At 42.0% G+C, this 17,118-nt stretch overlaps 1 protein-coding gene across 1 annotated transcript; it reads left to right on the top strand.

Annotated features, from left to right (window-relative positions):
- Positions 1–355: 355 nt before the first annotated feature.
- LOC139301014 (cGMP-dependent protein kinase 1-like) lies at positions 356–15,212 on the top strand. The gene is made up of 20 exons (XM_070924252.1): positions 356–581; positions 1,443–1,578; positions 1,673–1,739; positions 1,817–1,916; positions 3,690–3,803; positions 9,232–9,337; positions 9,430–9,493; positions 9,651–9,728; positions 10,456–10,550; positions 11,444–11,509; positions 11,636–11,710; positions 12,328–12,424; positions 12,526–12,665; positions 13,660–13,749; positions 13,827–13,968; positions 14,045–14,208; positions 14,620–14,742; positions 14,833–14,895; positions 14,972–15,038; positions 15,114–15,212. Exons 1-20 carry the CDS (start codon positions 356–358, stop codon positions 15,210–15,212), a joined length of 2,112 nt encoding a protein of 703 aa, XP_070780353.1.
- Positions 15,213–17,118: the final 1,906 nt, after the last annotated feature.

A 17,118-nucleotide genomic window follows, 5' to 3' on the forward strand; every position in this document is an offset into this window, starting at 1 on the left:
ACTTAAAGTACCAAAAGTAAAAGTACTCATTATGCTGAACGGCACATTTCATAATAATATATATTATATCACTGGATTATAACTATTCATGCATTAATGTGTTCATCACTTTGATGTTGCAGCTCAGTTTAACTACTTTATATACTTAATCTATAATAATACATCATCATTTATTAATAATCTGAATCTGTAGAAAGTAACTAGTAACAAGCTGCCACCTAAATGTAGTACAAAGTACAATATTTCCCTGTGAAATGTAGTAGAGTAGAAATGTAAAGTAGCGTACAAGGACATTTTTATTTTTGTACTGTCTACAGTACTGTGCCCTCCCTCCTCCTCCTCAGTATACTTGTACATGTATTTGTACATGGCGCTGTCTAAGAGCACCGGGACCCTGCGGGACCTCCAGCTGGCTCTGCAGCTGAAGATCGAGGAGCTCCGGCAGAGAGACTCCCTGATCGATGAGCTGGAGCTGGAGCTGGACACCAAGGACGACCTGATCAGGCAGCTGCAGGTGGAGCTGGACAAACACCGCAGCGCTTCACAGCAGACGGCCAACACCGGGGAGACGGCCAACACAGGTGAGGCAGCGCAATCACCACACCTGACAGGTAAGGTGGACTCACTATCCGGCAAGGCGAAGTACATTTACTCCATCTTTACTTTACTTCAGTATTTCCTATTTAAAGCCTCCTCGGATCAGCTGGAAAACGCAGCGTCACAAAGCTGAAAACAGGAAAAGTCTCCGCCACAGACTGTATATAAAGATGGCCGACGCGTCTCCACCACAGACTGTGTATAAAGATGGCCGACGCGTCTCCACCACAGACTGTGTATAAAGATGGCCGACGCGTTGCCACTTCCTCTGTACACAAATGAAGCCAACTCTCCCGGAAACGTCCGCCACCATCTTGGCTGGTCATTTGGAGTCTGCACAGTGGTGATTGGGGGGTGGAGTCGCAGTATTGAGGTCCCGCCCATACACCCGCCCGACCCAATCGCGAGCACACCACAGTCAATCTCAGCTGTCAATCATGACGTTTCACCCTGTTTTTATAGCATCAAACATAAAATGACAGAAACCATGTTTGGAGAAAATGTATTTGACGTGTATTTTGATTTTTCAGTTTGGCCCATGTCCCATCTGCTAACATGGAGGGGGCGGGGCTTATGACCTATACTGCAGCCAGCCACCAGGGGGCGATCAAGACGTTTTGGCTTCACATTTGAGGAGCTGTCATGGCGTCCATCTTTATATACAGTCCATGGACTTCACACAGCTCCCTCTGGAGACTTTATGCAGTAGAACTCCCAAACACCTGGAAACACCTGGAAACACATTCTGGGGTGTTCCCCTTTAATACATCTAGAGAGAGACGGGGAGGAACAAGGGGATAATGGGGGCCCAGCTGAGCCTGACTGTCGTCTCTTTGGTCTTTAAGGAGCAGCGGTTCAGACTCCTGCAGCTCCTGATGAACCTCAGCGCACAAAGAGGCAGGCCATCTCTGCAGAGCCCACAGCGCTGGACCCCTCCCAGCTCACTGATGTTACACTCACCAGCTACTGCAAGAGCAAAGAGTGAGCACAGGAGACCACACACACACACACACACACACACACACACACACACACACACACACACATGTGGACTGACCTTGTTGTGTATTTGTAGGTCCAGTGAGCTGATCCAGAGGGCTCTGATGGACAATGACTTCATGAAACATCTGGAACACGGGCAGGTAGCGACACATCATCATCATCCTTCTCGTGTGTTTAATTTAAAAGAAACGACTCATTTGTTGGCTCATGTGTGCAGATTCTCACCATCATGGACTGTATGCATCCCACCAGCCTGACCAAGGGCTGCTGCGTCATCCAGGAGGGAGACGACGGCTCCACAGTCTACGTCCTGGAGGGTAAGGCGAAAGACACACGACTTACAATAACAAACCGACTTAACAACACCAGTAATGTGAGTACGCCTGTAGAGACGAGCTGCTGAACATAGTGCAGCATTTAGCAGCTAAAGGAGGTGGAGGACACCAAAAACAGAGCTAACGGAGAGAGAAGACTGGACATCGTTCATCACAAACAAACACGAGTCCACCATATAAACTTAAAAGGTCAATGTTGTGTTTCTGCTGCCAAAAACGAGACTACAAACGAGCCGAAGTGAACGGAGTCTCCATCACTGACACCATGTGACACAAAGTAAAAGGTGGAGGAGGCCTGGTAGGGAGAAAATAGCAGGAGGAGATGTATTATGGATATAGTCAGTAGTTAAAGTGATGTCACGGTGAGGTCATCGTCTGGTAGGTGTGATAAAACTGCTGCTCACACACATACAGCATGAATAAATGCACAGGAGCTTGTGTTGTAAACCTGTGTTCAGTCGCGTGTTGCCGACACTCTCACATCGACTTGTTCTTCGCTCTCAAGGACAGTCGGACTGAAAGGCTCGACTGCCGCGCTGCTCCCTCGTGTCTCTGTTTAAAATGCCTCTGATGAACCCACATTGTTCAGTTTAGTCTCTTTCAGTTCTCAACAGAAACTCAATCGCCTCTTTTGAATTCATGGCTTTCCTTGAAGCGGTTTAGTGAGGATGGGTTTGTTTTCATAGTGATACTCTCAGTCTGTGCATGTGTGCTCATACAGTTGCATGATTTTAGCCATGCTAGCTACATGGCTCTGTAGGGATGGTAAGCTCTGTCGGTTCAGACTGAAATATCTCAACAAATATTGGATGGATTGCCATGAAATCCTGTACAGACATGTGTGGTCCATATATGATGAATCCTACTCACGTTAGGGATCCCCTGATGTTTCTACTAGCGCCACCAGCAGGTTGATATAGAGTGCTGCAGGAATGAGCTCTAAATCCGGGAAATGAGTTTTGGTTAGATGCCTGAAATAAGGTCTGTGGTTAACACAAGCTCAAGAGACTTCAACGTTTTGTTCTACAACATAAAATACGTCAGTCGATACCTCCACTCTTTTTGAAGCTTTTACGTGTCTTAAAAAAGGTGGTTGCTAAGTGGCTAAATGAGACTACAGAGGTTGTCGCAGACATTAACATCTTCATGGAAAGTCATCTACTCACTCGTGCGCCTTTACAGCCTCGTTGTGTTTATACTCTATATCTGTCTACATATCTATATCTATCTATATTCTCTTAAAAGTTAAGCTTAGTCTTGGTGACGTTGAAGTAATGCGACCGTGGTGTAGTTTGTTTATAGTCTAACGTTAGCTTTTTACTTATGGCGATTCCATTTACGCTTCAAAAATCATAAAAGTGGAGTTCATTAGTGAAGATTATCTCCCTGAACATAAACCTTTGTTTGCCACAGAGCTTATTTTCTTCAATAATCCAAAATCCAATTAAAAATCCTGTTGGATTTTTTGTCAAGCGAACCAGGGTGATGCTAACTTTCCTACAAAAATTTCCACATTTCATGACAATCCATCAAATAGTCCAAAATGGTGGAACAATAGACTGAGACATGCTAGTGTGGCTAAAGGTAAAAACAAAACTCCAGCTGGTTGACAAAAGTTGGCAACCCTGCAAATCACTAAACATTAGCATGCTGATATTTGCATTGTGACCATGTTAGCATGCTGATGTTAGCATTTAGCTCTGCTAGCGTGGTGGTCGACTCTCTACCTTTTAACCTTTGAACGTGTGTCCACAGAGGGAATGGTTGAGGTGACTAAACAAGGAAAGAAAATATGCACCATTGGTCAAGGAAAAGTGTTTGGAGAACTGGCGATCCTGTACAACTGCACTCGCACAGCAACTGTGACAGGTAAACACACACACACACACACACACACACACACTTATTACATGCTTGAACGAGGAGCCCAGCTGTTCCCACCAACAAGCCCATTATTTTCTAGCAATCTGATGTTCCGAGCTGGTGAAAATGGCTCATGATTTTGTCATTCAGTGTCGTGCGTCCCATCAGCGACCCTGACAGCACCGGGGAAGGTCACTACGTCTATCAATGCTGCTGGAAATGAAATGAATTCAGGCTGCGAAAAACGCTTTAATGGTGCAGCAACATTTATTCATCCAGCGACAAATGGACACTGTGATGAAGGTCAAACACAAACATCATCCCTGCACAGCCTCACTTAACAAACTCAAAGTCTTCCTCGCTGCTGCTTCACACGAACACACACACAAAAACAGACTTTTCCCACTTATTGCTTTTAGAAAAATGATTCTTAAAGACAGATATCTCGAAATCTGACTAAATTAAACTGAAACCATCTGCATGGCTCGATATCATTAGTAAGAATTCTTTAAATATGATTCTATGTGATTTATGGATGATGAAATTATTGTTTTTGCTTCTTACAGATGAAAGTTTAATTCATAAGCAACAAAAATGTCCTTTCGCTCAATTCAACACACTTTTTCACGTTTTTCTACTACTTGATCTGGTATGACCACTAGCATGTTGGCTAACGTTAGCTTAAGATAGATACTGCAGTTTAAATGACATTACTGTCAGTTTTCTGCTTGTGATAGTTAACTTACTCCGGCTGTGTCTGAAGTCCCCCCCCATTTACTTTATGGTGTACTAAATTCACTGCCATTTTATTGAAGCTCTTAGTGAGAAATAAATGCTCTATAGTGCCCTAAAAAAAGAAATAAAGAAAGTAGTGCCAGACAACAGACTCTGCAGCTGATGATGCAAAAAGATAATGATTCATAAATCTCAATTAACTGCGTACTAAAGAGTAAACTACTGAGTGTCTGTTATATGGAGGGAAGTGAATGAGTGAAGGAGGGCGTGATGTTGGGCTATGTTTGGGCAGCACAGTGTACAAGTACCACAGTGTAGAAATACTCTCTTACAAGTAAAAGTCTTGCATTTAAATTTTACTTAAGTAAAAGTACAAAAGTATTACCATCAAAATATACTTAAAGTACCGAAAGTAAAAGTGGAATAATGTTTATTTTATTATTATTATTTTAATTACTTTATATTCTGCTGGGTAGACTATGAATTTACCCCCGGGGATCAATAAAGTTTAACTTAACCTTAATACATAACTATTTATTTATTTATTTATTTATTTATTTAATCTGAATCTGCAAAGTAACGAGTAACTAAAATTATCAAATGTACATGTAGATGTAGGGGAGTAAAAACTATTTCCTTCTGAATTTTAGTGGAGAAGAAGTATTAAGTAGCAGAAAATAAGAGAATACTCAAGTAAAGTACAAGTACCTCAAAAATGTACTTAAGTAAAGAACTTTTAAATATACTTTACAAGTATAATGACAAATTGTTTTTGAGCCAGGTTAGCTGTTTCCAGACTTTATGCTAAGCTAAGCTAACAGCTAATGGCTGCAGCTTTATATTAACCAGATCCGAGAGTGTTATCAATCTTCTCGTCTAATATCTAACTATTCCTTTAACAGTCACGTGTGGTTTTATATGACGGGCTTATTGGATTGGATAAATTTATGTCCATGAGTTCAAGATGAGTTATCAAAAATATATTTATAGGATTTCTTAAAATATATATTTAATCTATAACAAGAGATACCTGAACAATTAACAAGTCTTTTATTTGAGAGGGAAACTCTTCTGGAGACTTTCACTTGTGTCCCTTTTCGTTTCCTTCACCTCTCGGTCGATGTTGTGACACTCTGCGTGTTTACTCTTTGCAATTCAAATCCCTTTATTTCCCGGCTGTAGGTGATTGATTGGCCTTAAATTCGGTGTCAAACTGATTTCTGTTTGTGTGTTTTTTTCTGTGTGTATCACTTTGATGTGCTGCAGGATGCCTCGACCCTGACTGATGAAACCCTCTAACAGGACTTTGTTTACAGCGCTCTTGTATTTTTTTCTGTGGGAGGTATAAAAAAAAAAGGTCAGGCAGCTCTTTACAGCACGTTTATCTTTAAATGAGGTTCTGAGCTCAACTTCTCTCTGTTTGCCTCCTTCAATCAGAATCAGGTTTATTGCCAAGTTAGTTTTCACATACAAGGAATTTGCTATATAATAAAAGAGCTGTACAGTTTGTGCAGGAGTGTGCAAAATATTAACATGGTAATGTGCTGAAGTTCACAGCATAAAGAATATGTGCAATATTTTATGTTAATGTGAAGCACTGAGTCAGATGTGGGGGGCTTTACGTTGTAACTGGGTCTCGTTGGCGAAGCCAGACAGGAAGAAACTGTTCTTATGGCGTGATGTTTTGGCCTCCTGCTGGAGAAGTGTGACTGAGACAGTTTGTGTCCGGGGTGGGAGGGGTCAGCCACAATCTTACCTGCTTGCCTCAGGGTCCTGGAGGCGTACAGGTCCTAGAGAGGTGGCAGATTGCAGCCAATCACCTTCTCAGCAGAGCGAATGACCCCACAGAGAACTATCACCTCAGCTCTACGGAGCGTTTTAGTGTCTTTCAGCTCATCGTTTTAGTTTTCAGAGACGCAACTTTAATGTTTTGGTCCATTCTCAGTGCTTCCACCAGCATAGTTTCAAGTAACAGGAGACACAGTCAGAGACGAGCTGTTGAACATAGTGCAGCATTTAGCAGCTAAAGAGACAGATGTTTCCCTCAGGAGGTGGAGGAGACCAAAAACAGAGCTAACAGAGAGAGAATACTGGACTTCATTCATCAGGAGACACAAACACGACTCCAGATCATGTATGCTAAATATGAAGCTACAGCCAGCAGCTTAGCTTAGCATAAAGACTGGAAACTAGGGGAAACTGCTAGCCAGGCTCTGTCCAAAGGTAACAAAATCCTGTATTGACAGGTTGTGTAGCTTGTTACAGCTGAATCTGTAAATGTGAACTAAAAAGCCATTTTTTATGCTGCAACCTTACTGGAGAATTGAATGATTACTTTAAAATAAAAGACTAGGGAAAAATGGAAAAACATGTATTTGCATGTGGGGCGCCTCGCAGGCTGAATATCTCCCCTGGGCCGGTAGTTTGAAACCCCCACTCAAAACCCTGAAGACATCATTAAGGGTTATTTTCTCCGACATAGCGAAGCTCCCTGCAGACTCACAGAAGACATCATAAAACAGGCTGAGTAGGACTCTCTCCGTGGAGAGTAAAAGTGATCGTCACGTGTCAAATTGATGGAGTGCTCCTTTAAATTGTAAAATGAAGCGCTGGGTGTCGATTGAGCAGCATGAAAAGTGCACTCAGGATTCAGACTTCACTGCAGATGACGAGGTCCACTCTGTAGTGAGTCCATACAGAGGATGATACTGAAAAGAGTGGAGGGTGAGGCAGAGTGGATAATGGTTTAGAGAGGGTCAGGAGTGATGGATTCACATGTAAATAAACATGTAGGATGGCATGATGTCGCTATAGCAACATGGAGGTCGACAGGTAATTCAACTGAAAACTCAGAAGCCAGAAAACCAGTTCAGTGTCACTTGCCCTGCTGGATTTAAGACACTGTGATTCCCGCTGTGAAGCAAAGCAGCAGGATGTGACAGGTTGTAAAATGAAACCTCTGATGGGATAATAACAGGCGGAGATACCAGTTATTTAACATACATCAAATATTTCCATCTGCAAAAGAGCCACCAACGACCAACCAGTTTTAAGCAGTCGTAGTGAGGACATTTCGGCATTGTGAGGACACGTTGGCCGGTCCTCACAACCTCGAAGGACTGTTTGAAGGTTACATCCTGCTTTTAAGGTTAAGGTTTGAATTAGTTTTAGGTTATGTTAGGATACGATCAAACTCCATCTCAGTGAAAATCTAATAAAACAAAAAAATCTTCTAATAAAAATCGGTTTAAGGTCAGGCCGTTGGGAATGAAACGGTGATCCCAGCCTATCACACGCCACATATTTGTCACGCAGTCTCCCCTCCAGGCTGTGACCAGGTTCAACTCTGCTCCGCTTTTTAAACAAGTCCTGTTTCATTACATGCAAGCTGCTGGTCACATGGGAGGGAGGATTGTGGTTGGTGTAAGGCACAGGGGTCGGGGTACTGGAGGGGTACTGGAGGCGTACAGAGACGTTATCTGTCTCTGTATTCGGATAGAAGACCGGAGGTGGGAGTGGTTTATACCAGACGTCACGTTAAATCAGGCAAATGTTGATTTAATATTGGCATATAATTAAATAAGAAATATATTTCCACATCCTACTTTTCATCTCTCTCACTCTCTTTTTCTTCCCCCGAATAATAACGAGCAACTCGCTGCGGTGGCCGATCAGACCGAAAGACGCCCGCATGAAGAAGAACCTTCTTTACCTTTTACTGACATATCAGCAGCATGGTTAGCAAGGAGTGTAGTCTTTGGCCCTGTACACCAGTTTAAACCACACGGTAATGATAGGCCTCGTATCCTGGTCATTTATCGAAAGTAAAAGTGTGTTTTTTAATCTGTTGATGTGGACCGACGATCACTCGTACGAGCTGGCATACTAGCTGTCCGGGTCAGGGGTTAAAGGTCTTCTTCTTCTCTTTGTTGTTAGAGGGAGTCGGCAAACTGCTTTTAAAGTGCATTACCGCCACCCCCTGGATCGGGTGCATTAATCGCAGCAACCGCCGGATTCAGTCTGAATGCAGCCCGAGAGGTCCTGTGCATAAAAGACATATTTCATGTACTGAACGAGTGGTGGTCTATGAGACCGTGGCCCCATTTGACTTTGAGAGCTTTTAAAGCAGATCTAAATTGTAAATACAGGAATGAGTAATATCTGAATGAAGCAATGAATCGTCCCCATCAAGGTCGTCCAGAACCATAAAATCTTTCCTTCTGGCTGACTCACTGTCAAGACCAATACTTTTAATATGGAACCAGCGTCTGTTGTGTATTTAAATTGTGCTGTGAAGTTGTGTGTGTTGATACGGGTCTTGAAAAGGAGATTTTGACCTGTTCAAATAAGTACAGCAGTTAACTAACAATACGTCCTGTCCTGACAGACCGAACACCTCCTTTATCTCCCAGAGGTTTGGGAAAAGGAAACAAAACAAATCTAGCGTATGTCAGAGCTACATCGGGCTGAAGTGGATGTTTCAGACCCTCCACCCTGATGAATAATACAAGGAAATAAGGTTGAACATTGGTCAATTTAAAGGAGACAGCGGCTCTTCTTGTACACAAATTCATAGGAACATGAATACAGTCTATACATTCAAAGCCTAAAGAGACGCTGAGTTATTTAGTTTTCTGATGTAAAACTCAAATCATCTGCAGACGATATGAAGTGTTTGCTGTGACATTTCTGTCTGTAGCTCTGACCGACATCAAGCTCTGGGCGATCGACCGTCAGGGTTTCCAGACCATCATGATGAGGACTGGTCTCATCAAACATTCCCAGTACACAGACTTCCTCCGAAGGTACAGCTCATACATATGCTCACCACTTCACTGTTTTCAGCTCTCGCCACATGAGAATGACTCACATCTCTCGCTCTCAACTCTCCTCCCAGCGTTCCCTCTTTTCAGTCGCTACCTGAGGACATTCTCAGTAAACTGGCCGATGTTTTGGAGGAGGTGATGATTTCCAAACACTTTTCTATTATAAGCACTCTATCACAGAGATCCAGTATCTGTTTCTGCCATCTGACTAATACAAATCGTTAGAAACGTGTTCAGTTATCTGAGGTATTGTATACACATGATTCACATCTCTGTTTGCTCTCTCTCTCAGACTCATTACAGTGACAGTGATTACATTATCCGTCAGGGAGCCACCGGAGACACATTCTTCATCATCAGTGAAGGACAGGTGAGGAAGAGGGATGACAAGAGAATGAAGGACTTAACAGAGAAGGAAAGAGAAAGAAAAGAAGAACAACTGCACTGATTGGTTGTAGCGTCCAGAGGCATTTTGGTCTGATAACGCCCCTTGGAAACTGCAAATGAAATGAGAGGTTCCAGACTTATTTACAATCTGTGAATTGGTGATGTCAGGCTAACTTTATTTGGCTACGTGATGAGATTGGAGTAGGTGGATAGTAGCAGTCCGTTAGCCTGGCAGACAAATTCACAAATGCAAATTAGTCTGGAACCTCTCTGGCATTATCGACAGGCGCAGACCAAAATGCCTCTGGACGCTAAAACGTGTGACGTAGCGGTAGGCTGCTAGGCTAGGTAGCTAGTTCCAACATCCAGTTCATATGGCTTCTAAGTTCATCATAATACACAGACACTTACCATCTGTACCGTCCAGTTCATTTAATACTGACGCGATAGATTCAGAGCGTCCCACATGCAGCCGATCGGCCGACTGAACGCGCTCATTCGATTTTCTCACGCTGCCAAAAACCGCTGTGCTGGTGAGATATCATACGCAGCTGGACAATAAAATCCAGAAGACAAACAAGTGCAAATTTTGTAAAAGGATGATGTGATGTTCAGCAGACGCGAATATTACGTCAACAACAGTCGGCGACAAATATGTGACAACCTAAAAACTAAAAGATAAGAGATGATGTGATCTGTGATGTCCACAGGTGAAAGTCTCTCAGCAGAACTCACCCAGTTTCGAGCAGGTGGATGTGAAGACCCTCTCTAAAGGGGACTGGTTCGGAGAGCAGGCTCTGAAAGGGTGGAACACACACACACACACACACAAATTACAAGAACTCACAGAGATTCATACTTTGAGATACTGTATGTTTTAGATTGAGACTGAACCAGAAAACCACAGTGTTTGTTTAAATTCCTGAAACGCGACTGACAGAGACCTCTAGTGGCCGTACGTGTCATGTCCGTCATCTCAGCCAAAGGTGGAAGCAGCACCAGTACCAGTTGTACAGACGTTAGCCGTAAGCTAGCTAGCAACGGACGCGACAACTGTGAGTGGGTTAGGCCTGTGTGCCTGTGAAAAACACCCGTAAAGGCAGAGAATAGTTCACGGTGATGGATTACCTGTTTCAAGAAAGCTCATGTTCGTTTAATGCTGAAGTGAATGGAAAACAACGGCTTCCTGTCATGCAGGTGGGAGGGCGAGGAAACTGGAATGACTCAAACACAGACAACCGAGGCACACTGGGACAGTTCAGGGACAGTTCAGGGACAGTTCAGGGACAGTTCAGTGGCAGGGAAATGGGCCGGTTATATACTGTAGGGCTGACGGGGGTAAGTGGAAACAGGTGAGCAGGTTTATGAGGAGTCAGGTGACTGGATGAGGTGGAAAAGTCTTGAGTCTGAGGACCTCTGGTGGACAGGTAGAGTAGTTTCCATTGTATTATTTGCAATGAATGGGTTTGGGGAAGTGGGAATGTGGCTGGAGGGACGGACAGAGAGACAGGATGTCTACAAACTATGGTATAGACGTTACATTGACCTTATATTTCATATACAGTAAGTGTTTATATATAAAGGTATACACAACACAATCCAACAATAACACACATTTTGGAACAGCTCTGTTTGTATGTTAACTTTAAGTCGGTCACTAAACTCATCCTGCTTTTCATGTCTTTGCCTCCTCGGCAGCGAGGACGTTCGAACAGCCAGCGTCACCGCTGTGGGAGACGTCACATGTCTGGTCATCGATAGAGAGTGAGTGAGGACCTTTGTTCACCATAAACATCAGTTTTCATACGGTGGTGGAGTCTGTGATTCACCCTGTGAAGGCGCCTTTGTGTTACTTGTTGCTTCGGCTCCTCATTCGTTCGTGTGTTAAAGGTCTTTCAAGCAGCTGATTGGAGGACTGGACGACGTCAACAACAAGCAGTACGAGAGCGACGAGGTCAATGCCAAGTGAGTTCACGGATGTATTTTGAAGAAGTATTTATGTGCACAGAGGCTCGACTAGCAGCTGCTGTAGACGGTTGGAGGAACGCTAAGCAAGAGTCGACCTTTTCCTACACGAGAAGTTCAGCTCTCCACAGTCTGAAAGACATGCAGCTCGTTATGTAAATGTTCTGGCAATTAAGATGGAAACTTGAGTAATGATGTTCCTCCAGCCCAGAATCAGAATCAGCTTTACTGGCCAAGTATGAGTGTGTACTTACAAGGAATATAAGGTTTTAAGTTGCTCTCAATGTTACACACAGAACAATTTACAGCTAAAAACAAGGACGACATTTAACTATTATATATATGTCATCACAAGTAGGTATATATATATATATATATAAACATACAGTGGTAAACTGTAGATTGTAAATAGATGCAAAGAAGATGAAGTATATACAGAATGTACAGTGTGCAGGATTTATAGATGGATGGTACGTACATGTTAAAGCACACACAGTGTATTTTAAACTGTAAATATATAATTTATAACTTGTAGTGAAGTGGATGTGTTAGTGTTACAGTGTCCTGTTGGACCTGGACACCTAAAGGAGATTTATCTCTCATTTCATGTCTTTCAGACTGCAGGCAGAGGCAGACTTCTTCTCCAGTGTGTCACTCAGTGATTTCAACATCATCTGCACTCTGGGGATGGGAGGCTTCAGCCGTGTGGAGCTGGTGAGTGTTTATTTATATATATATATATATATATATATATATATATATATATATATATTTTCCAGTCCGTCTGTACTGAACGAGTGTGTTTGTGAGTTCAGGTGCAATTAAAGAACGACTCCACTCGATCGTTTGCCCTGAAAGTGTTGAAGAAGCGTCACATCCTGGACACCAGCCAGCAGGGCCACATCCTGTCAGAGCGCCGCATCATGATGGAGGCTCACAGTCCTTTCATCATCAGGTCACTCTGCACTTTTATGTTGCTGAGGATTTATTCAGGTGCACTACGCTGCGTCACACCTCAGACGTGACATCAGTGGTGGAATTTAACCAAGTACATTTTTCTCCAGTACTGCAATTACTACAAATTTGAGGTATTTTCATGCCACTTTCTACTTCTACTTCACCACATCTCAGAGGGAATATTGTACTTTTTATTTCACTATTAGTTACTTTACAAATCAATATTTTACACATAAAACATGAAGAGTTTATAAGACATGATGTTTTGTTATAAATCAAACTCCCCAACAGTTTATACAAGTGCAGCTGAAACGATTAGTCAATTAATCAATCAGCCAATGATTGATTGATTATTTTGATAATTGTTTGAGTCATTTGTCTTTGTTAATAATGTGGAGCTTTGTGAAGGCGTCACTTTGGGCTCTGGGTCACTGTGACAGCAGAATGTTTACAAACCAAACAATCAATCGATTAATGGAGAAAATAATCAGCTGATTCATGCAGAATGAACTAATAATCATTAGCTGATAGTTCAGAATGAGCTCCACCTCAACTCCAACAGTAACATCCTGCTTCACATTAACGATGAGGAATAATCATCTAATGACAGAATATATAACAGGAGGACAGACACAGGAGGACATTTTACTGCTTTTATAAAAGCTAAAGTAACATTTTCAATGCAGGACTTCAAACAGAGTATTTTTACAGTGTGGTATTAGTACTTTTACTTCAGTAAAGGATGTGAATACTTCCTCCACCTCTGGTTATGTTACCATCCTCTCTATTTTATGTATCTCCACCCTCTTTTATTTTATAAAAAACAATATACAAAGCAGTCAAATAATAATCTGTCTGGTAAAACTTGAGTGTCTGTCATTTGAATTTGTCCTTAAATATCTTAATAAGTTATTTAATTTACATGTTGCATCCATACTTTTTCACATAAAAAATGATTCCTTTAAGTTTTAAAACTCTTTGTCTTCTTGCAGGTTGTATCGGACTTTCAGAGACTCCAAATATCTCTACATGCTGCTGGAGGCTTGTCTCGGAGGAGAACTGTGGACGTTACTGCGAGACAGGTGTGTGTGTGTGTGTGTGTGTGTTCAGCTCTGAAACATCTGGAAATCCTCGGCGTCATCCTTCACTTCTGTTGCAGGGGATCATTCGATGACGGCATCACTCGGTTCTACACGGGCTGCGTCATCGAGGCTCTGGCCTTCCTGCACTCCAGAGGAATCATCTACAGAGACCTCAAACCGGAGAACATCATCCTGGACCACCGAGGATACGCCAAGCTGGTGTGGACGCCCGGAAATGTGTTTCAGATATTTCACAAAGAAAATATTCATAATGCGTGTTTCTTCTTTTGCACAGGTGGACTTTGGCTTTGCTAAGAAGGTGGGTCTGGGTAAGAAGACGTGGACATTTTGTGGGACTCCTGAATACGTCGCCCCCGAGATCATCCTGAACAAAGGCCACGACAGTTCAGCCGACTGCTGGTCTCTGGGAATACTGGTCTTTGAGCTGCTCAGTGGCAGGTACACCAGTGAGATGTTACTCACTATGTCGGCATGCTGAACCAGAAATGTTCTGTTATCTTGTCTCTGTGCGGAGGACACCATGAAATCTGACAGAATAATAACCATTTCCTCCGTTTATTTCCTATTCAGCCAGGTTTGGTCCTCCACAGGGCCGGATTGACAAGTAACAAACAAAGACCATTTAATACCCTGAATGAATGCACATCAAGAGTCTGCGATCTGTTTTAAACCAATCACAATATTAACATGGATATGCAAAATGTTCGACAATATTATAGCAGTGCAGTGATAAAGTGGTGCACTGCAGGGATCCTTGTCCACCTGGTAATCCAGACTTGGCTGAAGTCTGGAGACTGAATGTAGGAAGTCAGTGGGCCCAGTTTGTATAAACCCACTGTCTGTCTCCAGTCCTCCGTTTTCAGGCTCTGATCCCATGAAGACCTATAACATCATCCTGAGAGGCATCGACATGATCGAGTTCCCAAAGAAGATCACCAAGAGTGCTGCTAACCTCATCAAACGACTCTGCAGGTTGTTGGTGCACCTGAACTGTTCAGATAAAGTAAAACGGAGTTCTGGTTTTCATTTCAAACGTCTTTACAATCGATGTGTGTCTCTCAGGGACAATCCTTCAGAGAGGCTGGGGAATCAGAAGAATGGAGTGAAGGACATCCAGAAACACAAGTGAGACGGGAAAGAAGCTTATCGTGAGATATCTGTCGGACATAAGACTGTAGTGTAACATGTCTTTGTCCTTCAGGTGGTTTGAGGGCTTCAACTGGGACGGCCTCCGCCAGGGATCCGTAGAGTCTCCGTTCACACCTGCAGTGGGTATCCTTCAGTGTCTCTGTGAGGTAACAGTACACAGAAGAGAGCGTTAACATCCTGTGTCCTTCTGTCAGGTGAACGGGCCATTGGACAACAGCAACTTTGACTATTTCCCAGAGGACATAGAAGACCCTCCTCCTGATGAAGAGTCCGGTTGGGACCTCGAGTTTTAGCAGGACCTGATCGCCGTCTGAAAGATGACTGAACAAAGAAAACAGGAGGAAGTGAAGCTATATAAGAAAGAACTGCATTCGTTTTATTTCTTCTGAGTGTTTTCATAGAGGGGCAAAGGGCAGAAGAAAGACGTGAAAAGGAAAAACAGACGATAACGTATTAAAATACGTCCTACATAAAAGTCTTTGAGATTTGACAAAAAAAGTCATATATCAAGAATAAAGTCACAATTCTATGGGGAAAAAAGAGAATATCTCAAGAATAACAACATAATAATATTTAGAGAATAAAGTCATAAAATATCATAAAATCTCAAAAACAAGTCATCATTTTACAAAATAATTGGAATATGATAAGAATAAAGTTCTACTATTTATAGAAATAAGTGACAATCTTAAAAATGAAGTCGTAATTTTACCCCCAAAAAAACATGTTGAGAATAATGTTGTACTATTTTCGAAAAAAAAGTTGTAATATTTTAAGATTATTAATACTCTTTGATATTGATTGATTAGGACTCTTTTTATTTTAAATACAACTGTTTTCTCGAAATATTTTGACTTTATTTTCGAAATCTCAGATGTTATTATATAAAGTTCCACACAGATTAAACCTCCAGCAGACGCGTCATTATAAAGGTATTATGTTTAACGTTTTCTCAGACGGGTTCTTAAGTTTCAGGCTCCATCTAATCCAGGAAGTCCAGGAAAAGAGGGGCTTAAAAGCAGATTTCATTTTAAAACGAAGAGCAAATGCAGTTTCCATATGCAGCATTGCTTCTACTTCTGTCCTAATTTTTTCACTGTAATTCATTAGGACTTAATATATTCTGTGATTCTACGATTAGTAAATTCAGTGGTGGGTCCAACCTTCCTTATGATTTTGTTTTCATTCTTCGGTGTATAACTTGTACTGCAATCCCTATGAGGTGCCTTAAAGAAATAGTTCAACATTTTGGGAAATATACCAAGTGGCTTTCTTTCTGAGTGAGAAGATCAACATGGATTCACTGTGCTGCCTTCAGGTACCAGGCCTGCAGGGACATCAGAGATACGTCACAGTTGATCCGCTACGAGCGATAGAGCCACAGGGGTAAATACGACGGGGACAGCTGGGCTTCTCTATAATTCCCAAGTTACCGAGATGTGACATTTATGAGCTGAGAGAAGGAAAATCTTGTCAGCAGCTGACAGGAAAAGGATTTGTCTTATATTTTCCAATTATATTTTCAATTTAACCCTGTCACTCATGATACCTTTGTCTTCTGTCCCCAGTGAGTCACGTTTTCACCGAACTAGTTTGACCTTTTGCTAAATCCGTCCTCAGTCTATAGTCATGTCTTCTATAGCTTTCACAAGTGTAAGGAATAAATTAAACATTTAAAATGCCATCGGTAGCATGTCTGGCTAACTATCTTACAACCTACAGTAGTAACTCAGCATTACTCCGAGGAGAGGGAGAATTTAATTAACTAACTAGTTTAAATTAGTTTGTGGGGTCACAGGTTTGAAAAAGCCCTGTTAACAACTAGCACATCCACTGTGTAGCATTTCCTCACTGGGTGGAATATGATACTCAGAGTTTATGCTAATGTTAGCAGCTCTGTCCTGCTGTTTAAGTTTTCACTCCAGACAAACGTGTGTTATAGCTTTACATTTCCCGTAGTCATTAGTCAATCCTCATCTTAAAAAATACTTCCTGAAAATATGAACATTAAAGCATAAATTTAACCATGCTGCTCGTCCAAATATGTTTTCTACATCCAAATCATCCAAGTGGTACATTAGAATGAAATAAGATTTGTATTAAATTTATTTACTATGTATAATACCGTAGGGCTAACTAGTGCTACCCTGCAATTCAAGAACAATGCAGCTCCTTTATGAGGACTTTCTACCTGGGACC

This window comes from Enoplosus armatus, chromosome 18, assembly GCF_043641665.1.
Source record: "Enoplosus armatus isolate fEnoArm2 chromosome 18, fEnoArm2.hap1, whole genome shotgun sequence".
NCBI classification, from domain to species: domain Eukaryota; kingdom Metazoa; phylum Chordata; class Actinopteri; order Centrarchiformes; family Enoplosidae; genus Enoplosus; species Enoplosus armatus.